Consider the following 25635-nt stretch of genomic DNA (forward strand, 5'->3'; position numbering starts at 1 on the left):
CCCCCACGTCTGCTTCGGGTCGATGTGGGTTTTTCTTTTTCTTTTCTTTTCTTTTCCTTTCAGTCTCGGGTGGTCGTGCACCTGTAAAAGGGTGGCTTTGCTCCACCGAGACGTTTGCACCACAGCTCCAACGCCGCGTGCGGCGAGCAAAACAGGATCTTGTCACACTGTCCCCTTACCTGTCTGTGACTTCCAACGGCTGTGTTGTCACTCGACCGTGACACGAACCGTTGAAGCGGGCTGTTCAAGCCAGTCGGACTGAGTGGAGACGAGCACGACAAAGTTAACACGGAGTGCGCCGACAGTAGAGTGCAAGATGTTCATTTGTCAAAACGCTCCACCTTGCCTGATTGTGGTTGGTCAGGGGAAAAAAAAAAACACACAAAAAAAACACACCTGTGTTCCTCCGTTCTTCACGGCAAGGTGGAAGAGTGGGCGTGACCTACATTGTATGAACTTTCCCTGTTTCAGAAAGTTCATCAGCCTGGCTGTCAGTTTCACTATGAAAACTTTTTTAACAGATAAAGTGATAGACGAAGGACTTTTAACACATCACGGTACATTCACAGTTAGAGGTGGAAAAATCACAAGCAATGGAATCGGTTTTAATCCAAGAAAAGTTAAAAAAAACAAATCAAAGGATCGTGTACCCAGAAATGTTTTCATCAGTTGAAACAAATGCACAACTTTAGAGGCGTGTGCGCCTTGAAGTATTTACAGTTTGCTCGGCTCGATCTTCCGACTCCCATTGTCCAGAACAAAGTTTTGAAGGCTAATATATACGTCCATATCGCCAAGTCCTAAACTGACAGCAAGTACACTGATATGAAAAAGCTATACGTCCATATCGCCAAGTCCTAAACTGACAGCAAGAACACTGATATGACGCTAAAATGTAAATTATTTTCATCCCGTGTCCTCCACACAGTTCCTTATCTGTCTTCAATCTTTTCTTTTCAGTTATTAACTTGACAAACTTTCAAACCAGTCAACTCAGGCGTATTCCATCCTTGATTTCCTCATGCACAGCCACATCAAATTTGCTCAATGCGCGGAATCTGTTTCGGTTTCTCAATGAGCCATAGGCGTCATGCATGCACTGCTTTCGGACAAATCTATTTACACTGCACACAGATGGCTTACCAACAGCACTGTAACCTAATGCGAGTCATGCCAAGTTTACCAACGTTAAAAAAAAAAAAAAGAAAAAAAAAAAAAAAGCGTGTACAGCATTGACTATGTCTCCATCCATCGGCACATTTCCGGAGCCAGATCTCTCATAGTGTGTGTGTGCGCGTATGTGTTTGTGTGTGGGGAGGGGGATGAGGGTGGGGGTGGGGGTGATGGTATTAACTCTGGGGAAAATATAGGATAAACTGGAAGAATTGAATCAATATTCCGTGAGTAGGAATGTCCATTTAACAGCAATCAACAACATGAACAACAACTTGGCAAGAATGATATTAAATATTTGTTGGTCGCATCTGATCACAGAAACTGACACTCCTATTGGACTATATCATAACAGGGATTCAACAATTTCGAACAATAATAAATGGTGTGTGTGTGTGTGTGTGTGTGTGTGTGTGTGTGTGTGTGTGTGTGATCCTGTGTATCACTGAGTGTGTGTGTGCGCCAGTGTGTGTGTGTGTGTGTGTGTGTGTGTGTGTGTCTGTGCACGCGCGCGAAAGAGGATCGAGGAGAGCCCGGAAAGAGAGACAGAGTGAGATCGGTATTATAAAATATATGTTTATGTCACTTTCAACATTTCTTATTTTGATGCTACAATGCAGGGTGTTTCCAACTATAGTTTCAGTAACTCATTTAACTGCGAGTGCAGAACCGAAAAATCAATATCTCGTTTACAGGATTTAATTATTAATGTAGGCCTAATCAACCACAATGTCATGGCCGGATGTAGTCTTTATGCTTCCAGTTCCACATGGTATATCATTTAAATGAAATAAAATGAAATAAGATATTACGGCGTAATAATAATCTTTTTTTTTTCTTGCCCAGGTATATTCAGAAAACTAAAACTTGAGCAGCTAAAAGAAATCAACTAATTGATGCGATGTACATGTAGTCGATAGAGGCGAGGAGGGGTGAATGTGGATGTGTCATGCTCCGCTGTCATTGATGAAATTCTGTAGAAAAAGCGACGTTGGCATGACTCTGATAGACGACGTTTCCGATGACGTTTCTCGCCAGCTGCGAGACATTCTATTTTAGGCACACCGACCGTTTGAAAATCACGAAGTCCTCTCAGAGCAGCTATTTGATTTACCGCGAAAGCAACACAGGCAAACCATACGAGGACAGACGGCATGAAAAAAAAAAAAAAAAAAAAAAAGAAGTTTGAACATACTTCTCATTGTCTGTACTTGTATTTCTGTGTTACATGAAAGACTGGAGAAGCCAGCTGGCGTGGGGAGAGGTTGAGGGGGGCCGGGGGAGGGGGAGGGGGAGCGAGATCCATCAACATTAATTTTCATAAATTCACCATTTAGTGTGTGACACGTGTCAGTGCAGACTGAGGTAGGGCGAGAAACGTCACCAGTGAGGTGAACAGAAGTACGACACAGACACTATCAAAACCACCTGCAATGGCAGAAATGCATATCATAATGGGGACATGTGAAACTAGGAGGACGAAATGAGAGTCTCAGTGGTGCAGCACTGACGCATTTCAGTGAAAGTGTGCGTTAGTGTTTCCACCCCCGGCCTTCCCTCTGTCTCCCTATTCAGATTAGGACCACGGTACCACTTCCTCCCCTAAAAAAAACTCATCCTGGCAAAATTAAGTGGATATACAGCCAGGCAGGGATGAATGGTGGATGGGAAAAAATCAGGGCCGGCACGCATGCATTCAGAAAAAGTTAAAACGGTAACAACAAAACCCATTTAACGTAGGCTACACCGTGTTGTGGGGGAAAAAAATTATGGATGGCATGCATGCATTACTTGAAAAACAACAACAACAACAACAAAAAAACAGTTAAAACGTTATCAACTTGACAAAACCCGTTTAACGTAGGCTACACTGTGACAGTGTTGTATAGGCCTGCTGAAAGCCTTAGTAACAAAAAAACTATAATGTTCTCATTAAGGACTCTGTGGAAGAGAAGAGCCTATACCCAAACAGAAAAAAAAGAGAGAAAAAAGAAGCATTGGATTTGTTATTTGGTGTGAAAAAACATCCACCATGGCCCCAAAGTCCGTAACCCCGTGCAACCCCCGCTACCATATGTCTCTTGTGCCTTCTGGACCTCTTCAGCCTCATGATGGCTGTCTTCTGTCCCCGACCCGGGATGTGCGAGCTGAACCGCGGCCACCGGTGCCTGCATCTGTACCAGTTTGACGAAAAGAGCAACGCCAGTCCCAATCTGTCTGCATCGAGAGAACACCTGATTTCCCACCCTCGCAACATCACTGAGTTCCCATCGAAGGAGAAAAACCCCACCGGGCCACAGAGATCAAGTAAGACCTCTGAATTTGAACTATGACAACAACAACAAAACACAAAACAAAAAACAACCGGGCAAAAAACACCTCCAACACCACGGTGGGGGAGTGGAGGGAGGGAGGGATGGGGGCAGGGTGTGTGTGTGTGTGTGTGGGGGGGGGGAGTGAAGGAAGACCGCGTATTCAGTATTTCCCCCTTCCCTCTTAGACCCTGTGCATTGTGCCATGGCCGCCAGCAAGGCCGCTGCTTCTTCCAAACAAAATTAATCAGACTTTCCTGGTATGCTGTTTTCGATCCTTAATCCTCCACACATACTGGGGAAGGATGTGAGAAAGGGGTGAAGCCTGAAGTGAAGGGAAGGTAGTGGGTTGTCGTTCTCCTGCTCGACTGCCGACTTAATCGGTGGACTCGGCTGCAGGAAACACCGTCGTGTCAGAGGTCAAGACTGCGCACGTGCAACTATTTTGACCTCGTTAAAACTGCGAACAAAATGTAGGAGCAAAGCTTTTTATGCTGTTATTTACAAACATCTACCCCAGTGAGAGCAAATTCTTTGTGACAATGTAAATTTTTGTCATTAAAATGTCGACAGAATGAACAATGACATTGTCTGCTCAAAAGTAAAAACTGAAAGCAATCCCAATTATGTATTCTGCCGGTTAAGTTTTTGCATGAAAGACTGCAGTCTCGCGCGCATGGCGCGATATTTCGGTTTGGAGCTGTTGGAAGCCAGCTGTCTGCTGCATGTCCACACGATAGATGGAAGAATTAGGTAGCATTGAAAAAAAGGTACTGTTTTGATTTGATCAGAATAATATGAAAGATAATCTACAAAGTATTTGTCCATATTTCAAACTAATCAGCAAAGTATTTGCTCATAGAAATTCACTGATTCTGCTGTCTTGTTTCTTGACACGATACACATAAACTAGATCTGATTCGAGTTCGTCGAGTCGTTGACACGGAATCAGTTGTAACATGTTTGCAGACCACACTCACAGACTAGATCTAATTGAAGTCCATGTAGTCAGTGTTAGAACCAGAATGATGTGAAGGTAATTCTTTAACGATTACTTTTCGCGACTTTTGACTGTCAAGCATGTATCGAGTCAAAGATGTCTTGTGCTAGTGTAGGCCAAATTATTGTTGATTTGTTCCTTGAAGTTAAGTGTTGGGCCTGCCTGTAGTGAGCCGTTTAGTTTGTATGCTGACAAAAGTCAAATGTAATTTCTGCTTTTGAATTTTGATGTTTCCTCACCAGCAGACAATATCATTTCAGGTTTAGCTCCTGCTCACTTTCTCTCTCTCTCTCTCTCTCTCTCTCTCTAACTTTTAGGTTATCAATTGCAGTTTAGGACCTCTAGATTTTTAAAAAAACCAAGATGGCTTACTCTGAACAGAACCTCCTTCTCCTTGTCCTAAAAAGTCTTGAATGAAGTAAGGAAAAAATTAGACACTGACACACACTCAGGCACAGACACATACAAATGCATACACACACAGACACACACACACACACACACACACACGACTCAGATGTAAAGCAGAACGATAGGTAGAGATCTCTTGCCAGCCTACAACTCTGTTTTACATCTTTACCTTTACACTATTGTGATGAAGCCCGTGGGGAAAAGAATTGAAGAAAAGTCTTGAAAAATAAATTATGAGAGAGAACAGATTTTGCCGAGTTGTGTTTTTATTTCAGTTGTCACTATATCGCAGTTTTCACTATTGTTCTTACTCTTCACAATGGCAGGAAGACTTGCAAAGGCTGTTTTTTTTTTTTTTTTAAATTAATTTTACAGCAAGTTACAAAATACATGGGATCAGTTTGATTTAATTGCTACTGACCGGTAAATGGCTTATTTATAGAGAAGGCCAACATTCCCACATCACATAAGTTCTTTGACCTGCTCTCACATAATTTTAGTAACCTTTTTTCTATATTTAAAAGAAAGTATTGACATAATTTACATTGACTTAACAAGGCATTTGTTCCTTAGAAATGGTGTCTTAAACGACAGAACGGTAGTACTATAACTATGGTTATCAGCAATATAAAAATACCACAATTTTCCACCACAGGCATTTAGTTAATTGTTATACCGGTATATATATGTATATGTGTTTTTGGAGGAGAAAAGCACCTTTGTTCAAACCATTTTACTCGTTTCATTTCTGTTCTCTTTCTCCATTAATTTTTGTTGCTGTTGTCAAAGCACACACATATATAACACTTCATGATATAGAGTCATTTTTTTTGTAGTTTGATTTGATATTTTTTATTGCCTTTTTCAAATTTTGAGCTGGACAAATGTCTGGTGAAAACAGAAATCAGGACATATATTACTAACTTGTAATATCTTTGTCCTTATTCTTCTTTTTTTCTTAAAAAAAAGATTTTGTTTTGTTGCTTCCCCGGTTTAGTTTTAGTTTTGTTTTTGTATCATCTCAGTGGTGTTACTCCAGTTAGCTTATCCCAGTTGTTACATCCAATGCCACACCATTCCCAGGTTTATTTTGCCAGAGAATTCCACTGAGAGATTTTGGTATTTGGTGCTGCAGTCACGTGTGCTGGTTCTGAAATCAACAAATACAATCGACAGTTACGGAGCCCCAAAATGGAAACAAAAGTTGCTGAATCAGGAAGCTGGAATATGTCCTCTGAAGTGAAAGTCATCACTATATGCCTCCAGTGACAATGCCAGTGATTCAGCCGTTACTGAAGGACCCGACACAGGTTCACCACAGACATGGAAATGAGGAAAAACTGAAAGTAGATCACCATTAGAGCAAGGGACTAAAGACTGCAGTATTGCAGATGGTTTTAAGTATTTAATACTTTGAGCTGGTGAGGATAATGATGTTGATACTATAGAGATTCATGATGGTTTGAGACCATATGACAAGATTGTTCTCTACCATACTGTTCATCATATATTCTGTATCATCAGGGTGTGGGAGATAACCCCTTCATCCCCTCCTCCTTAACCCTGCCAGTCTCAGTGACTGTCTCTGTCTGTCTCTCCTTTGGTCATTTTCAGATCAGTGTTTGTATGATTTATATACTATTTCTTGAAATGACAGAATTTGTTTGTGTTGTATTGCTTGGTGGCCTGTTTTGCTACACTATTTTCAGACAGAATCTGATTTGATTACACAAAAAACGCTTAAAAATTGAAACCAAACTTTTGCATCAAAAATGGAAACTCACACCTAAGTTCCCTCCTGCTACTGTTGCAGAGACTGAGCCAGGATCCAATGAAAGCATCAGGTGTCTTATTGAAGCAGTCCAGGTTAAATGATTATTGACTTGCGCTAGCTGCTGGCCTCATGGAGACCAAAAAGAAGAGTGGATCTGGCATTGGCAGAATCTTCAGCTTGTCGTTGAGTGATGCCATATCGAACAAGAACACCACCCATCGCAACAAGGACAGGAGTTCAGGGGCGTCCGCTCACTCTTCTCCAGAGAATGACAAGGTTGATGATCCCCAGCTGGGCCAGGCTTCAGACAGATGTTCAGCATCTGATTCACACCCCACATGTGGATTGGCACATAGGCAGAATGATACAGCTACCTCAAAAAATAAAAAGAAAGCAGAAGTAATCAGTGAAAGATACCCCACATTAAAGGATTCACGCAAAGATACAAAAAGAGCAACAAAGTCTTCTGCAAAGAAGAGTGTATCTTACCCTGATCATGGTTCCTCCAGCAAAACATCACCCCTCTCTTCTTTCAAAACCAAAACAGTGATAAATGATAGGGCAACGTCCAGTGCTCGTTTGGAATCATCATCTGTTTTACTGTCTGCAGAGACTTGTCAAGAGAAGCCAAGTTCTAGTTCCGTGTCACAGCAATCAAATGTGTTGCACACACAGACTGGTGGTAAGGAGAACAGACCACAGACAGAGATTTCTCCACAGACAGGCTGTGGTGTCCCCAAAAGCCATGGTTTTGAAAATCGTGGACATTCTACCACATTGCATAAACCATTGGGCTCACTTGATTCCCGAAAGGCTATTGGATCTTCTGGCATCATGGCAGAATCCCATGCAAGACCAAGAACAAAAAACACCTCTGACAGACGGGACAATAAATATAGTATGAGAAACCAATCCAGGATTGAAAACCACACTCGTTCCAGAACATATCAAGAGTGTCATAGTAATCAGACACAAAAAACTAAAGTTGATAGATCGTCTGTTGAAGGACAGTGCTTTAAGGCCAAAACCACAAAGAAACCAGTTAACAACTTTGGACCCAGAAATGCTGTTTTTGCTGATTGTCCATCAGGACAGTCATCAGGAAAGTGGACTAGGAATGATGAGTATAAAAGTATTGGTATCAAAAATGCATGCCCAAGAACTGGGACTGGTCAAACATCAGATTCAGCAGGATTCACTTATAGATCTGGAAAATACACACCTAAAAGAAAACCTGTTTTTCAGTCTGCTGGCACAAATAGAATAAGCACTGGGAGAGGAAAGGAGAACCTAAATGATGATCCAGTCAGAGAATCCTGCTCAAGTCTTGCCCGTCAGAGAAGAGGGAGATGTGGAAGAATTAGGGAGCCAACAGTTTCAGAAAGGTCTCAACCTATTCTTGATACAAGCCATATGGATTCCCATGCTTCACCGTCCTCACCTGCACAAGATGCTGATGATTGGGATTCTCTGACACCTGTCAGCATTGAAAGTCCAGGAGTAGAAAGAAATACGCTGGAAGGCGCTTCATTAACACACTGCAAAAGCCAGGCCCATATGCAGAAGAAGACAGAGAAACCTTTGTCAGGTTTTGATGAGGAAAAATTAAAGATGAGTGGTTGTACAGAGGCTTTTACAAACTCAGATAAATCAGCAGTGGAAGTGTGGTTTGATGTAAATGATGACATGAACAAGCAAGAACATGGTATAGATACTGTGCATTTAGTAGATTGTTCATCAAACAGTGCCCCTGGAGTGAAAATTATTACTGTGTCTGGAGCTACACCTGAAAGTGTTGGAAGAGGTGCATCATTGTCGGCAGCAGTTAAGACACCAGAGACTGAGGCAGCTGAGAGTCTTCCCAATTTACCAGAGTCTGACAGAAATGTCAGTCATGTTGAGACAGAACCAGCCAATATCGCTAAAATCCGTCAAGCCAATATTACAACCAGAATGAGAGGAAACCATCGTATAAAATCATATGTTAATCGAATGAACTTGAATGAAAAGGTTGAGATGAAGAAGAACAAGAAGGCAGTGGATGGCATAGATTTAGACGACTGTGTACAATCACAGAGTGAAAACAAATTTGGAAAGAATGTGGATGGTGGAGAGACAAATGATTTGAGGCCTCTTGAGACTGTACAGACATGTTCCAGAGAGATTATAAAAGGAGATACAAATCAGAGAAACCTAACTGGTCAGGAAATGGAAGTGAACACAGTGAAGTCATTTCTTTCTGTGGATTTAGTTGGAGAAGTTGTTACCCAGAGTAACATCATCAACAGAGATATCAGTAAAGACAAGAAACAAAGAATTTTGGATCATGCAAATGAATGCTACCACACACATACTGGTCAAAAACCAGAAAAGGAAAGTTTTACTCAGACAGGCCAGTTTAGCACGCAACACCAGAATGGTTCAGATTCCTGTAGTGTGAAGGCAACTTCTCATGGGAAGGATCACAATAAGGGAATCAAGAATATGGCGTTGAAAGAACCAATGCCATTAATGTCTCTTCAACCAAGACCAACACTTGACCTGCTAAACTCAGCTCAGCATAAGCCAGTCTTTGCAGGGACTGGAGAGGGCGTTGACAGCTGTTTACCATGCAGTCAGCTCCATGCATCATTGGAAAACCCATCTGCTGGCTTTGGAAGAAAAGAGAATAGATCTATACCAAGAGTATCATCATCATCATCATCATTGTCATCATCATCTCACACTCCGCTGTCTTCTGCAAATGGTCAAAGTGAGAACCCATCAATTTCTTCGGCAGCATCCTATGCTTCATTGGATTCTGATGGCCTGCAGAATAAGATGAGAACTTGGAAAAGAAGTGACAATGCTTGCACTTCCATTGATCAGTCCAGCTGTGGAGAAACAGAAAAGGAGAATCGGTGTTCATATACGGTTGAAAATGATCCTCAAAGCTTAGTGCATGCAGACAGAATATCACATGAATCAAGTACAGACACAGTAACAGAATCAACACAAGACTTGAAAATGCATAATGATGATGATAAAAATGACGGTCAGACATCAGAAGGGAGTCCTGAAAATACTTCAGATGCCAACTGGGACAGTGACATTGAGGTCCCTAATCCTGCAGATTTGTCAGAACCTGTGCTATCTTATTACCAGCTGGATGCAAATACACTAAGTTTGCCAAGCAGAATGTTGGAATACGACCATGTCAAAACAGAAGATTCACAGCTGTCAACTTCAGGTTGTCTGCAGAAAAGTAAAACTTCTAGATGTGGAAAACTTAGGCCTGATACAAATCTGTCTGAAGCCAAACACAAACAGCATGAGACAGAGAAGATTATTTGTTGGAAACAGACAGATGAGAAACGGATTGCAGGAAATTATTACTGTTCATCACCGGAGTTGAGTGGAGGTGGTTGTCAAGATAAGTTTTCTAACAAAGGGCATACCGTCTCTGTTTTGAGAGGAACTAGCTTTGAGGCTTCAGGAGTGGTAAATGCAAATATGAAACTGTTTACAAGGAAAAGTAAATGCCACAGTAGGAAACTGTGGTCTGGTAGTGAACTGTCCAATGCCAGATTGAAGGAAGTACAAGACTTTGACCACAGAATTCATTCCACCTCAGGATCTGAATGTTCAGAATCAGTAATGTCAGAATATCTTTCTGCTGGTTCTGATGTGTACTTGAAAGAAAGTGATGCTGATCGCAGATGCAGAACTTGGGTAAAGAAAACTGGAAACTGGCCTGTGAAAATGAAAGAATGTGAACCTGATTCACAGAGTGATAATGACCTGTGTCCATCCAATACGCATCATTTTAGTGACAGTCAGCATCCAGCCGTCGAAAAATACTGCGTCTCTGGAGCAGAGACAAGGTCAGATAGTGACTTATCGCAACCTCAGAGGATTCGGCCTGGTATGTTGGAGAACCATGCAAAAGAAGACAGGTTGATTGAACACAAACCACATAGTCCTTCCAGTCACCAGTGTCATGGGCAAGTGCATTCTTTGTCTAGATCTGCTCGATATTACAGAGACCAGCTTGCCCGTCACAGACCTGCTAGGAGGCGTTTGGCTCTGCATGACTCCAATAATTCTCAAGCTGCTGCAAGTCAAGGGGACAGTGAGAATGATTTAAAAAAAACAAAATTGCCTCAAAGCTGCAGAGAAACAGATGACAGACAGAGAATATCTGAAGCAACTGACAGAGATTTTTCATGTTCCAAATATGAAGATCATTGCTGTTCTCAGAAGAAATGTGTGTGTTCTGACACAATAAGCAATTGTCAGTGTAGAGAACACCACTCTTTGTTAGATTTAAGCAGCTCAAATGTGCAGACAAATAGCTCTAGTGATTATAGTTTTGAAGTACTATCTCAGAGTGACTACGAATCATCTGCTCATATGCAGGAAAAAGGTAAAAAGACTGAAACACATAAGCATGAACCAAATATTGGTCAGTCGTTGCATACGAGTGCTTCCAATGAATATTGGCCTGGTTTTTGTCAGGATCTGCCATATTACTCACCCTACACTTCTCGGTCTCTTGCTCAGTCATGCTATTCTCCATTTCACCCAGAAAAAGATGTGTGGGTTCCAGCCCACCATCCTTATTATGACCAGTGCTATAATGCTTGGATGGCCTACTCCATGGGTTGCTATGGTTATGGTTTTCAGGAACGAGATCGAGGCATGGACTGCAGTGAAGCACATTGTGGGCAAAACTGTGGTTGCAAGCCTGCATGTCATCAGCACAGTAGGCCGGCATCAAGACCTTCATCACAGCCTCCATCACGACCTCCTTCATCCCTGGACAACTTCTGTCGAGACCTTAGACCTCAGTATCTCAGCCCCACACAGTCAGAGAAATGGAATTTTACTGGGGACAGAATTAATGAGAGCAATGGAGCTCATGAGAAGGAAACTGTCACTGTACCTTCTTATTCCAGACATCCATTTGTCAGCCGCTCTGAGGCAGAGAAATGGGATTCACAACAGAATTTCACTGGTGAAAGAAGTGCTGACAGTGGTGCAGGACATGAGAAGGAAACCGTTACTGTGCCTTCCTTTTCCAGAGATCCATTTGTCAGCCCCTCTCAGGCAGAGAAATTGGATTCAGAACAGTATTTCACTTGGGACAGAAGTACTGACAACGGTGCAGCTCATGAGAGGGGAACTGCCTCTGTACCTTTCTATTCTGATCAGGAAGCTTGTCCCACTCAGTGTGTGCAAGACCATATCAGAAAGGAGCATGTTAACATGGCTAGCAGGCCAGCCGCTTCTGTTGAGACACCCAAGGGGATAAAGAATGAAGAGAAAGACTCAAAAGTCCATGTTAAGGAAGAGAGTTCTCTTTTTCAGAATATGTCAGAGTGCAAAAATACACAAAATGATTCTGTCAGCTCAGATTCATCATGGAGAGCCAGTGCCAGTGAACAGTTCAGTCGAACATCTCTGTTAGGTGACCACCCCATGAGCAATAATGGGAGGTCCTTTTCTCAGTGCCATCCCAAACCACCTCTATATAGTTCATACGGTTCTGGTGTGCCAAACTGCAGAGGTGACTTCTATCCTTGTTCGAACTTTCGATTTCCTCCTGCCTTTCGGATTCATCCACCCATGATGATGGCATCATTGGACCCCTTTCGATTCTACAGACCCCCACAGGTTTACCGTGCGTTCAGTCCACTGCAGGCCAGTACTGCTTCATCATGTGGTATGTAAACCCCCTACATCTTATTTCCTGTCTGTTAAAAAAAAAGAATCAGCTCAAGTTGGAGAAATAGATGGAGAAATAATTCAGATATATATCATTGTGTGTGTAGTTGTGTGCAGTCTGTGTGTTATGTATGTTTCAGTATACAAGCATTGTTATCAAAGATATCTTGAGCTCTTAACAGATAATATTTATATTTGAATTTGAATATCATAAAAAAATAGCAGTACTACTTCATGTTAAGTGCAGCATGAAATGGTTACATCTACAAATTTATTTTAACTGTGGTAGGGGGTGTCGTTTTGTACAGCCAGTTAGAAAATTTTTGTTCTGACACTTTCAGTTCTAAAAAAAGAGAGAGAGAAATTTGATATTTCAACTAATTTAAGCTACAGATTTAATTATGCACTGATTAATATCAGATGTTTTGTTCCAGATATTATGATTATTATTACCCTTTTTTCCCAAAGGTGTCCAGGAAGAAAGAAAAGAGGGCCCACCTTATGAGAATTATCCAAGTGAGCAGCACTCCTACCCAGATTGCCGAGACCTGTCACCCTTCCAGAGGGCCAGAATGCTGCATCATGATCCCTCCCCTGACTGGAATTTGAAACCACAGTGGTCTTTGCCCCTGCCCCAGTGTCCCCCACCACCACCACCACCTCACCATCCTCCAAACTAGTTTGTATTTTGCCCCTTTCACTCATGATGATATAGAAATAGATCAGTGATAATGGTCGTAACTGCACAAAATAGCTTGGTATACCAGTGCTAATGACTTATGAAATTGTTACCAAGTTTCATCAGAACAGGTTGATTATTCAAATACACAGTCACATTCAGTGCTTGGAATCACAGCACAGCATTGATGTCTAGTTTATTTACAAACATGCCACATCATGACATTAAAAGGAAGGAAAGGTAAAACACACACACATAAACACTCACTCTGTCTCTGTCTGTCTGTCTCTCTTTCTCACCTTCACTGATTGGCTGGATGATTGCTCAAGAAAATATAGGCAAGTTTAAAATGAGTTAACTCCACTTTTGTTATTTCGGGTTATTTTCTTGTTTTAAAAATGATAGATAAAAAGTTGTTCCTGGCCATTTTGCATCATAACTGAAAAAAATTCACAGCTGTTGTATTCTGCTGAGATTCCACCAATCAACCAAAAGAACTTGTTTTCTGTCATTTTCAGTATGTGCCCCATGCCCAGGGAAAGCGCATCTCAGACAAGCTGTAGTCTTCCGACAACTCCATCGGAACCTGGTCACCTGGACAGTTCCTTTGACACAAGGGAAAGCTATGATGCCTCTAGCAGTGAACAGGAAGAGGCTGTCCGAGGGGAAGGGGTCAGCGCCAAGAGAAAGAGATCAGCACTCAGTGATGTAGGCTACGACAAGTTTGTGGCCGGTAATTGTCTTTGTGTGATAAAAAGTGGAACTGAAATTCAGACCAAATTAGGATATGATTAGTTTCATGTGCATGTTTTCTTTGATTTTGCCCATTGTTTGCCAGCGATGTCATTTCAAACTACTAATTTGGAGTGTATGTGCTTGTGTATGTGTGTAACAGTATCAAATAAAAATTGCTGTGAAAGAACACTAAAGCTTGTGTCGGATTACGAATGGTGACACTTTGTGGACCAGATGCAGAGGTTGCTTTTTTTTGTCAGCACATGATGGAGTCTCCCGTCGGTCTGACGGATGAGTAGGTAGGCAGGCTTATCTGTCGGTGTGTATCCTCATATGGGAGAAGAGGCCGATTCTGGATGCGCAGCACTTCCCACAGGTGTTGTAAGGGAAAACATCTCCAAAAGTTGGAGCCCTGCTTCCTTCGCTCATGCTTCTCCTTAATGGCCAGCGTTCTCTTGTTTTCAAACGTCTTTATGCCACTAGAGCACAGCATCCTCCAGCGAGAGCGGTCATGGACATCAGTTTCCCAGGAAGCGATGTCTATGTCACAGGCTTTGAGGTTTGTCTTCAAGGTGTCCTTGAAGCGCTTGTAGCGTCTTCCAAGTTCATGGTGGCCTTCCTTCAGCTGGCCATACAGTAGCATCTTTGGGATCCTGCTGTCTGTCATTCGGACAACGTGCCCTGTCCAGCGTAGCTGGCACTGGATCAGCAGGCTTTCGATGCTGGGCAGGCCACTCCTCTCTAGGACCTGGAGGTTGGAGACCCTGTTTTGCCACTTTATGCCGAGGATCTTTTGTAGGCATCTCTGGTGAAACCGCTCAAGTTGTTGAATGTGACAGCAATACGTTGTCCATGTTTCACAGCAGTACAACAAGGTGGTCAGCACAATAGCTCTGTTGGTTTTGATTTTGGTGCTGAGCCTGATGTCTTTGTTGTTCCACAGTCTGTTGTTGAGTCTGCCAAAGGCGGAGCTGACCTTTGTGATGCACAGCGTCACTTCTGCATCAAGGGCTCCGTTGCTGCATAGGGTGCTGCCCAGGTAGCAAGACTTGTTGACTGACTTGATCTCTGTGTCATCGATCTGATTGCAGGTGGGGGGAGGCACTGGCATTCTGTGAGCTGGCTGGTTGGTACATGGACTCGGTCTTGCTGAGGCTGATGGTGAGTCCAAAGTGCCTGCAGGAGGTTGAAAACTTGGCCATAATGAACTGCGTGTCCTCATGGGTGTGTACAGCAAGCTCGCAGTCATCAGCAAAGAGGAACTCTCTCAACAGTGCCTCAAATCACCCCACAGCCACCTGCATGCAGATTCGTGACTAGGAACTGCCAGCAGCATCCTCTGCCTGTCCCCGTTACCACTTCTCCATTGCCGCAGGGCTTGGGAAAGCTGAGTGTTGAAGGGCTAGCTCATCGTTCCGACATTAGCCTGGTTGCCTGACCAGCACAGGTGCCTTTTTTTTAGTGAGGAGGAGTTGTGCAGTCCCTTCCCCACTCTCTGGACTACCGACACTCACAGTCCCACAGATGCAGATGCTGCCACGTGTAGGACGGCCTCAGCAGGTGCAGGTTTTTTCTTCGGAGTTCGTCTCCTAGGATGACTTCTAGCCAAGGATAAGAGCTCCCCCTGCCCTTTGGTCATCCTCTTCCACCTTCACAGCCATTGGGAAAGGTTTCTCCTCCGCCTGGTCCGTCGTTGGGAGACTTCACATGCGGCAGGTAGTACTGGGTTACATGGTACCAGTAGCAAGGGCTATACCCCTGACCTCAGCACATACATCACTGAAATTAGCATGTTTTCTCTGTCTGTGTGTATATGTGTCTAGAGCAGTGTGTCATTCTTTGTCATTCTTATATTGGCATACCATTGTTTTCAGATTATTCTTAATGATGAAAATAAATGAAACGGAATTTGATGTCATGGAACTGTTCATGACAGGTATGTTCCAAAACGTGCAGCAGTGATACTGGTTGATATTTGGTGAATGACATTCATACTTGATATTTGTTTGAAGGGGTAATTCTTTGTTTCAGCTCAAAAGGAGCGTTACCTTCAGATGTACAAAGACTCGGGATCAGAGGACCCTGACAGCAGTAGTCTCCCATCATCAAAGCAGTCCTTGCAGACCAAAACTAGCAATGATGAAGAAGAAAAGAACTCCACTGGAAGTGGTGTGATTCCCAAATGCCAAGAAAGCTCCACGAAAAATGTTTTCCACTCACTGTACAGGCGGGCAATCCCCATCAGTTGCCGAGATCGAAACAGGAGATCGTGTCCACCTGCTGTGGAGTCAACACCTGCTGTCAGTTCAGAGCAGGGAAGCCCCTGTGACAAGAAACCCTGGGCTCCGGATGGGTTGATGCCTGCAGCAGGTCTGTCCTATATGCAGACTGTGACCTCACCTGGAGCATGGTGGCAGCAGGCCAGCCAGCCCAACTGTGTGCCAGTTGGCGACGAAGACTTCCCCTCCCTGTCTGCCACCGCCTCTTTCGTATCTCAGCACGCCCCCCTAGGCTCAGGCACCCCAACCATTTCAGAAAACAGTTTCTCAAAAGACAATGTTTCTTTCAGTGGTGCCAAAGATGATGGCTCATGTGAGAACTTCTACCGCAAAAAGGCCCAGGATGAGTTCAGGGGGGGTAGGTGGGGCATGTCACGCTATGCCTCTCGTCTTCTGAATGATAACCGGCTGTCTGGTGGTAAGAAGTGGGGCAAGGAAGCCAGGGAAGCCTTCAGCAAACCCTACCAGACCTCTTTCGTGGACACCCACTGCCATCTAGACTTCCTCTTCAACAGAGAACCCTATTCGTAAGTCACTTGCAAATGTAAAAAGGATGTACTGATCTCCCACAGTGCGTTGCAAAAAATCACACCAGTCTTCACCATGCCTATGCCAATGAACGACAATAAAAAGGTGTAAAAGGAAATGGTTTGATTTTTGAAGAAAACTGAAGTATAACAAGAAAGAGAGATAAGATGAATTTTCAGTAGCTTCAAAGGGTGGCCATCTCCTCTGTAGGCCCTACACAAGGGTGGTACAGAGTTTGGTGGCAGCCAAAGCTAGCAGTGGTCTTTTTCATCCTTTGACCATATCACTGTGACTGAAATTAGACATTCTGCTTGAGGACTGGGCAGATGCTGAGCATCCTCTCAGTACACTCCATACATATATATATAGTTCAAACATGATACTAGGGGAGGAAAATCCATACCAAGAGATGTGAGACAGTTGTATATCTTGCTTGCAACCATTTCTTTACAATTTGGGATGGAGATCAGTTTCAGTTTCAGTAGCTCAAGGAGGCGTCACTGCGTTCGGACAAAACCATATACGCTACACCACATCTGCCAAGCAGATGCCAGACCAGCAGCGTAACCCAACGCGCTTAGTCAGGCCTTGAGAAAAAACCCCAAAAAAAAAACAAAAACAAAAAAAACCGGGGGAATAAGTAATAGATAAGCTTGCAAAAATAAATAAATAAATAAATAATAATTATAATATAGAAAAAGGTAGTAGTAATAATATTAGTAATACTAATAAAATGATAATAATAAAAAATAAATAAATAAACATTCTGCTTGAGGGATGGAGAGAGATGAGACAGCAATATGTTACTTGCAAACATTAATTTCTTTACATTCTGGGGGGCCTTTGTCGAAAGAACAGGTAAGTGTCATGTGTCAAAGTGATAAAGGTCAGTTTTTAATGCCACATAACAATGAAATGTGTCAGTTTGGTTGATATTTTGTTCACAGATTTTCAGTCTCCAACTTGATTCAGTGTTTTGCTTACTGTCTGATAGTAACAGTCAGCTTTAAGTAAAACTTGGCCAGTAAGAATTTGTTTTGCACATTGAAAATTGTCAGAACAAAAGTTGCAGTAAGAAAGAATGCTTTGTTTGAATTATTTTGAAATGTGGTTTGACCTACAACAGAGTGTTTTGTGTGCAGAGGCACGTATGCTTCATATCGAGAGAAGAACAAAAACACCTTCCCCAAGAACTATGAGGCATGTGTTGCTGTATTCTGCAGACCCAAGAGCTTTGTCAATAGATGTGAGTATCGGTTCTTTTGAGGTCAGGTCTTCACATAGCCAGTTATAAGCCTCACTTACCAAGTGTAAATGACCTGATGTAAGAGTAGACATTGGAATATAATGTACTGAAGGTAGAACTTACCTTTTTTGGGGGGTATTTTGTATGGTCAGGTATGCTGTTTGAATTACTAAAAAATAAAAAAAAGACGTTGAGTAGACTGAATGCTGATAGATCATATGTATATGGACAGCGAAGTGGAAACCCATAGTGGAAGAGCCAGGGGTGTGGATGGCAATGGGCTGCCACCCAAAGAACGCCACTGAGTACACTGAGTGGACGGAGGAAGGACTGAAACAAGCCCTGAAGCATGAGAAAACTGTGGCACTGGGAGAAATTGGCCTGGACTACTCTAAACAGTAAGTAGTGTACACGTGTGTTTTCCCATATTCTGCACAGCATTACATAACTGTGAAAATTGAGTGCCTTGGAAGAAAAGCAAACACAATGGTACAAATAATAATGGTGATAATAATAATAAAAATAATAATCAAGTAGACTGTTCACACCTCTCAGATAGCACATGGCATCCTTGGTGTCAATATACACTGACATGCATCTCTCAGAAAGGTGTGGTAATATGCACAAAGTAACCTCCAGACAGAAAAAAAGGTGGCTATGATGCTTTTTTTGTTTGTTTTTGCAGCCATGGGCAATTCTCAGCCCAGCAAAAGGATGTGTTCATCAGACAGATCAGGATTGCTTTAGACATGAATTTGCCCCTGGTCATTCACTGCAGGGAGGCAGAGGATGACTGTTTGGAAATTTTGGAAAAGGTGAGAATGTCTATCTTTTTCACTTACATTTTAACTTGTATTCTCATTGTTCCCACAATGAATATTGATAGTCATACAAATAATGATTGATTGTATCTTTTTCCTTACGACAAACATTGCATTCTCACTGTCATTGACTTGCATTCTTTTTGACATACTGTTTCAAGAATTCCGGAATTCTGCAGAATTTAGGTTGAAAGCTTTTTTTGTGCTTTTTTTTCTTTTGTTTTGTTTTTTGCTGCAATATCTGATCTTTGATATATTATGACCAGCATGTTCCTGCTGACTACAAAATCCACTGTCACTGCTTCACGTCCAACTATGAGTCTGCCACAAAGTGGACGTCACGATTTAAGAACTTGTTCATCGGCCTGACCCCCCTTATCACCTTCCGCTCTGCCGTGGGCACTCATGAGGTGGCCAGGCTTCTGCCCCTCAACAGACTTCTCCTGGAGACTGATGCTCCCTACTTCTTGCCCAGTGGATTTGAGGTAAACTTCTCTGTGAGGTGGAAGTTTGTGTGGTACAGTCTGCATTACGTTGAAATTCCACAGACCTGAAATAAAGAGCTAAATTTACATGTGAACAAAAGAAAGCCACCCATTCAGAGACAAAATTTCCCTGAAAGTTTTGACTGAAATCATGGTGCCAGTACAGTCAGAGCAAGCAATCCGTGTCAAAATGAGCAGTCCTTTTGCCTTGGAAGAAGAGATGTGAAACAGAAATGAAGCTTTGAAATTGGGTGAACAACAATTTGAAGCTAAGGGGGCTACGGGATGCTTACGACCTGATGAAGGAGCTTGGATTCGATGGATATCTCTTCATAAAATGTATGCAGCTAACAAAGGAGCAGTATACTCAAGTAATGGACCTGGTAGATGGGGACCTTGTCAATACGACTTCAGCTGAGAAGGGATCTGCCCAAAGATTGGTAAAATTTGTTAGTGAAGACAATGATAATGGTTTTGTTCCCAAGCTTGAAAGAAAATTTTGCAGCAAAATTTTGGCAAAGCTCATACCAAATTTTGGCCGATGAACTTATACAATGAAAAAGGTTGATGTGAATTGTTTTCTTTTGTTACAAAGTTTGCATGTGAAATTGCCATTGGTTTTTGGGGTCTGTGGAATTTCAGCTTCAGACCTTGTGCTGGGCTGGGCCATGTTGCGACATGTGATTAGGTTTGGAATTCGGGTGTGCTGTCAGTGAGATGATTAATTGATGACCTGTGTGACAGAGAGAGGGGATGTCACTATGATTGAGTGCCTACCTGTGTCACAGTGAGGTGGGGGGGGGGATTCACTTTAATTAAGTGAGTATCTACCTATGTGACAGGGGAAAGGGATGTGGCTATGATTGAGTGATCCTACCTGTGTGACAAGGGAAAGGGATGTGGCTGTGATTGAGTGATCCTACCTATGTGACAGGGGAAAGGGATGTGGCTATGATTGAGTGATCCTACCTGTGTGACAGTGGAAAGAGATGCGGTTATGATTGAGTGATCCTACCTGTGTGACAGTGGAAAGAGATGCGGTTATGATTGAGTGATCCTACCTGTGTGACAGGGGAAAGGGATGTGGCTATGATAGAGTGATCCTACCTGTGTGACAGGGGAAAGGGATGTGGCTATGATTGAGTGATCCTACCTGTGTGACAGGGGAAAGGGATGTGGCTATGATTGAGTGATCCTACCTGTGTGACAAGGGAAAGGGATGTGGCTATGATTGAGTGATCCTACCTGTGTGACAGGGGAAAGGGATGTGGCTATGATTGAGTGATCCTACCTGTGTGACAGGGGAAAGGGATGTGGCTATGATTGAGTGATCCTACCTGTGTGACAGGAGAAAGGGATGTGGCTATGATTGAGTGATCCTACCTGTGTGACAGGGGAAAGGGATGTGGCTATGATTGAGTGATCCTACCTGTGTGACAGGGGAAAGGGATGTGGCTATGATTGAGTGATCCTACCTGTGTGACAGGGGAAAGGGATGTGGCTATGATTGAGTGATCCTACCTGTGTGACAGGGGAAAGGGATGTGGTTATGATTGAGTGATCCTACCTGTGTGACAGGGGAAAGGGATGTGGCTATGATTGAGTGATCCTACCTGTGTGACAGGGGAAAGGGATGTGGCTATGATTGAGTGATCCTACCTGTGTGACAGGGGAAAGGGATGTGGCTATGATTGAGTGATCCTACCTGTGTGACAGGGGAAAGAGATGTGGCTATGATTGAGTGATCCTATCTGTTTGACAGGGGAAAGGGATGTGGCTATGATTGAGTGATCCTACCTGTGTGACAGGGGAAAGGGATGTGGCTATGATTGAGTGATCCTATCTGTTTGACAGGGGAATGGGATGTGGCTATGATTGAGTGATCATATCTGTTTGACAGGGGAAAGGGATGTGGCTATGATTGAGTGATCCTATCTGTTTGACAGTGGGAGGGGCTGTCGCTGTCCCACCCTGGCATGGCGCTGATGGTGGCCATTCGGGTGGCAGAGCTGCGTGGCATCCAGGTGGAGGAGGTCCTGGTTCAGGTGCGACGCAACACCCAGGACATGTATGGCATTTAGTGTCCAGCCTAACACCCAGGACATGTATGGCATTTAGTGTCCAGCCCAACACCCAGGACATTGGCATTTAGTGTCCAGCACTTCCCTGCTCACCACGGCCTGAGCTCAGCTGTACTGGGGGTTTACAACAGGCACAAAGCACAGTTGTGGTCAGCAAGCACGCTGTCTCAGCCACTGAACAATGTGAAGCTCTCAGTGATATGTGACATCTGGTGTTCAGTTGCAATTCCTCTCCCCAGGCTCCCCTCCCCCCCGCACCCCCCCCCCCCCCGCCCCCCCCCCCCAAAAAAAAGACATCTCTGCCCCCCTCCCTAAAACTGGGTGTTTTGTACCTTGAATATTGAACATCCAGGACTTGTAGGGTATGCAGCACCCAGGGTATAAGTAGTACTTATTTTTCACCTCAAGAGCTGTACAATTCACTCTGAATAGTTGAGAATGGTTCAATAGAGTGTGAGTTGGGGAGAGATGGCAAGTTCAGTATCTGACATTCTGGGTGAAGAAATTGTCATTTTGGAGGGAAATCTTGTTCTAGCTTTTTATTGTTTATGTTTCTATATTATGTAAATACCTCTGTATCTGATTTGACGTTAACATATTCATTTCTGTACAATGTAAATACTTGTGCATCTGATTTGACATTGAACACGTTATTTCTTGTGTTCTATGGTGCTTGGTTGTTAACAGTTGTTTGCTGTGAATGTGAAGTTTTCAGGGAGGCAGTTTTAAAAGAAGTCTGCTGAATTGTGATGTGCTTTGTCAGGGGGTGTCTGTTATTTGGATGGATGTGAATTTTGATCAGTTTGCCAGTACTCCATCCTTTTAGTATAGTCTTCTTGTAATTCCTGCAATTACAGAAATGGAAATACTTCTGTCAAATACAAGAAGCAATCCTTCACAACTTGTATGTGAAATTGACAGCGCCACCGGGCTACTTCAGCTCAATTCAAAGAAACTTATTGCTGCTTGCCTTCATTTCAGATGTCTGTGGCTTTGAGCCCTGCCATAAAGAAAAGTTTGTTTTGAATTTATGAGCATTGTCTTTTTAATCTTTGATTCAGCATTTTCATGTGATTACTTTATTTACTGTCAGGGTAATTTGTTTACTGTCAGGGATTCACATCCAACAGCAGTGTCACTCAGTGCTCTCCCCACTCTCAACAAGAGTTACCTCTTTGAACCACTCGATAACCAACACTGGTACACCATTCTTATGTTGCCACGCAATATACATTTCATATTCAATGGAAAAATGCTTTAATTCAAGATTTCACTGCTGACCACAGCTGATTGGTGAAATCTGGATCACAGTCCATCTTGAGAGAACTGGACAACTGAGTTTGTGGATTTTGCTGCTGTAGCCACTTTCATGGTGTGCTCATCTGTTCAGTGAGATAGACTACTCTAAAGAGCATCGCTCATTAGGTTTTTTCACTCAATTAACAGTGTAGTTTTTTGTGCCTGTGTGAGGAGGTTTTTTAAATAGTATTTTTTGAAACTCATCTTGTGAAATGTACTAAGTGGTACAGAGCCAGTGCCTCTGTTTTTTTCTGTATGAGAGAAGGTGTTGGTTTGATTCAAGATGTTGACTTGGCAGTATTTTCATGGTGGTGTGGAGTTGATAAAAGGAGGGTTTAGTGCAGTTTGAGCGTACTGTTCATTTTCCTTGTGATGAATGAAACGTTAAATGTTTGGTTGGGCTTCAGGTTTAAATTCTGATTGTAAAAAGGGTTGTCTTGGAGGGTTAACAATTTTTGATTGTGAATGAGATGTAATTGGTGAGGTGTAACATAAATCTTGACTGTCAGTTATTAGTTTCAGTGAATCATTGTGTGGATAAAGTGTGACAGACGTTGAGATGTGTGGTGCTTTAAACTTAATCTTGAATCATTGGTTCAGGTTTGCTATTGTGTTCCTATAGCAGTTCAGTGTACCAGCATGGATATTGGTTTAGTTGTATAACTGCGTTTGCCCAGCATGAGTGAACAACTTCTTTCTGGTTTCTTCACAAAGTGTGGGTCCTGTTGGTAACCTTTGGACACAGTCAGTATTCATTATCGTTTTCACAGCAGATGTGAAATCCTATTACAGTTTCTCATTGCTTTGTTGACAATACTTTCTTTTGATTAATGCATTAGTTCAGGAATATTTATTGTTCTCCAAAGCTATTGTTGTAGAACAGAAAAGACTAAGGTCAGGTCCAGCTTTGTTTTTGTCATTGATTTCAGAAAGGTTAAAGTATAAAACTGATGATCCAGTTTATGTTCATGATTTAAGAAAGTATTTAAGATGCTGTGAGATTCAGGATTGAAATTATGTCATTCAGCTTTCAGTATTATTACAAGCATTTGATGAATGTCTTTGCTAGAAAAGAGGTGTTGGTTTCTGTGCATGAAAGAGAGAAGAATAGAATGAGAGAAAATGGTTGGATTCGTTCATTTCCTTAATGATCTCAGTTCAGTGGGTTGAAGGATCAGGCTGACAAGGTCACAGATGAAGAGTAAGCATTGTAGTTTGGGTTGGTTTCCACAGTTTTACAAAATCACTTTTCAGCACTTCTTTATTTTCTTCTCCATTGTTGCACAGTCCAGAACAAGATTATTGTGGCTATGCCATCTTATGACTATTGAATTAATCTCTGTCAACAATTTTATGCATGCTGCTGTCAAGGTGTGTCTTGATTCAAAGCATGCTGTAGATCATTTTATGGGTATTTTGGTACACTGATGATTGCCGGTGCCTTCAACCATGCTGGCACAGAGATGTTAATGTTAACAATTTCGCCGTATTTTGTTATGCTCGATCGCAGTTTTTTCTGACATTATGCCAACATCAAAATTGTTCCGAAGAGTTCACTTTCAACTACATAGCATGATTTCATGCTTTCCTGTTGTAACATTAGCCAGACGCTCTAGACCTATCGATCATGAAGCCAGGGCAGTCACTACTAACCTTGGTCTCATGTGATGATGCTCAGCTAATCACATGCCTGTTTACATTGAAACAGCATTGAATGGAACAATCAGTGTAATCTTAGCAGTTACATCGTGTTGCAGGTTGGCCCAAGTAATTGTATTCCTTGTAGACAAAATTTATGTTTGCTGATAGTCTGAGTGTTCCTACCAAATTCAGAATGTTCCTACCAAATTTCCTGATTGTTCCTACAAACACCTGAGAGGGGTTGGCATCTCTGCTGGCATTTCAATGTGTCCTGATAGAGGAAATAAATGACACTTAATCCCAGTGCTCTAGAAATGGTGGCATGACAAAACCAGAGACAAAAATCCTTAAACTGTTTTGGGTACTGGATTTAGTGTTTTTGATATTTGAGTATGTAGTTAAAAAAAAAAAGAAAAAAAAGTAAAAAATGTCAGTTATTGATGTATTCAATATGAATAGACTGGCAAAAAATACATCAAAAGTGCTTAGAATTATTTGTGAAACAGTGAACTTATCATCTGTTAAATGTGTAAGTCATTGACACTCACATCTAAATGCAAGTTGATTATTTGATGTGACAACAAGTGTAATTGCTGATTGGTTAAGGTTAAAGGTCCTGTAGCTTTTTACAGCCATGGGGACTGTGACTTCATATCCGCTGTGTCTAGGGGTTGGCATAGGAAGGCCAGGCCCACTTCTTGCCTTCTGCCTGAATGATTAGAACATGGGAAAATCTGGAGATCCTGAAATTCATGTCAGCATTGCAGTGGGTTATGGAAACACAAACACGCCCAGAAGGTATACTCTTGCAAAAGGAGGATGGCTGCCTTACAGGTAGGGGAGTGGGAGGGCTGAAACATAATACATGTAAAAGCCCATTCATACGTTCAAGTCAACATAGGAATTTGAACCCATGAAAAGAAAAGAAAAAGAAGGAAGTGTGATGTGTTTGAACTGTTGGCCACATGCTAAAATGTTGCATTTTACTTTTTTTTATTTATTGTATTTATCACTGACATGCCCAGCCACAGAACAGAACAATTGCATTATTCGATTTGTGTAACTTATTGGTCTATTGTGTGGCATTTATTCTCTGAAGAATTGAAACCATGAATTTCTTTGTTGGAGACATTTATTTCATGCTTGTTTAAAGGGAAAAAAGTGTGGTGTATAGTTGAGATGCTACCAAAAATTCTGTTTGCAATATGGAATGAACATGCCCAAAGTGCCTTCATACAGTGTACAATCAGATATTGAGTACTACAAGTATTTCATGATGGTGTACAATTAAGCTGTTATTCAGTGAATCATAAAATCAAATACCTGTCAATTTGTATTGTTGAAGTTGTCAGAGTGCATAGACCTCAAGTTGATTTTCTTTCATTTTCTTCTGGATGAGTTTACGTTGAATAGTATAATAATATGTAACACGCATTTTAGAGCACATTGTAAGATTGCATTGCAA

At 42.2% G+C, this 25635-nt stretch overlaps 2 protein-coding genes across 3 annotated transcripts in view; one reads left to right on the top strand and one right to left on the bottom strand.

The window, feature by feature from the left end:
- The window catches only part of LOC143299956 (uncharacterized), a 38750-nt gene extending 38501 nt beyond the window's left edge, over window positions 1-249 (bottom strand). For both annotated transcript variants that reach the window (XM_076613502.1, XM_076613503.1), the window contains exon 1: window positions 1-249. This exon is cut by the window's left edge and continues 397 nt beyond it. The gene's annotated coding sequence lies outside the window, so the exon portion shown is untranslated.
- Window positions 1-21444, top strand: part of LOC143300022 (uncharacterized) — a 27265-nt gene extending 5821 nt beyond the window's left edge. Inside the window, exons 4-17 of the mRNA XM_076613578.1 lie at window positions 472-490; window positions 3278-3480; window positions 6789-6946; window positions 8451-8557; window positions 10439-10574; window positions 11411-11801; window positions 12845-13055; window positions 13574-13788; window positions 15822-16596; window positions 17740-17843; window positions 18076-18241; window positions 18529-18658; window positions 18931-19149; window positions 21096-21444. Of these exons, the coding sequence (XP_076469693.1) occupies window positions 472-490; window positions 3278-3480; window positions 6789-6946; window positions 8451-8557; window positions 10439-10574; window positions 11411-11801; window positions 12845-13055; window positions 13574-13788; window positions 15822-16596; window positions 17740-17843; window positions 18076-18241; window positions 18529-18658; window positions 18931-19149; window positions 21096-21230 (2969 nt within the window). The 3' untranslated portion in view covers window positions 21231-21444. The remainder of the gene's footprint in view (window positions 1-471; window positions 491-3277; window positions 3481-6788; window positions 6947-8450; window positions 8558-10438; window positions 10575-11410; window positions 11802-12844; window positions 13056-13573; window positions 13789-15821; window positions 16597-17739; window positions 17844-18075; window positions 18242-18528; window positions 18659-18930; window positions 19150-21095) is intronic.
- The last annotated feature ends 4191 nt before the right edge of the window (window positions 21445-25635 follow it).

This window comes from Babylonia areolata, chromosome 25, assembly GCF_041734735.1.
Source record: "Babylonia areolata isolate BAREFJ2019XMU chromosome 25, ASM4173473v1, whole genome shotgun sequence".
NCBI classification, from domain to species: Eukaryota; Metazoa; Mollusca; class Gastropoda; order Neogastropoda; family Buccinidae; genus Babylonia; species Babylonia areolata.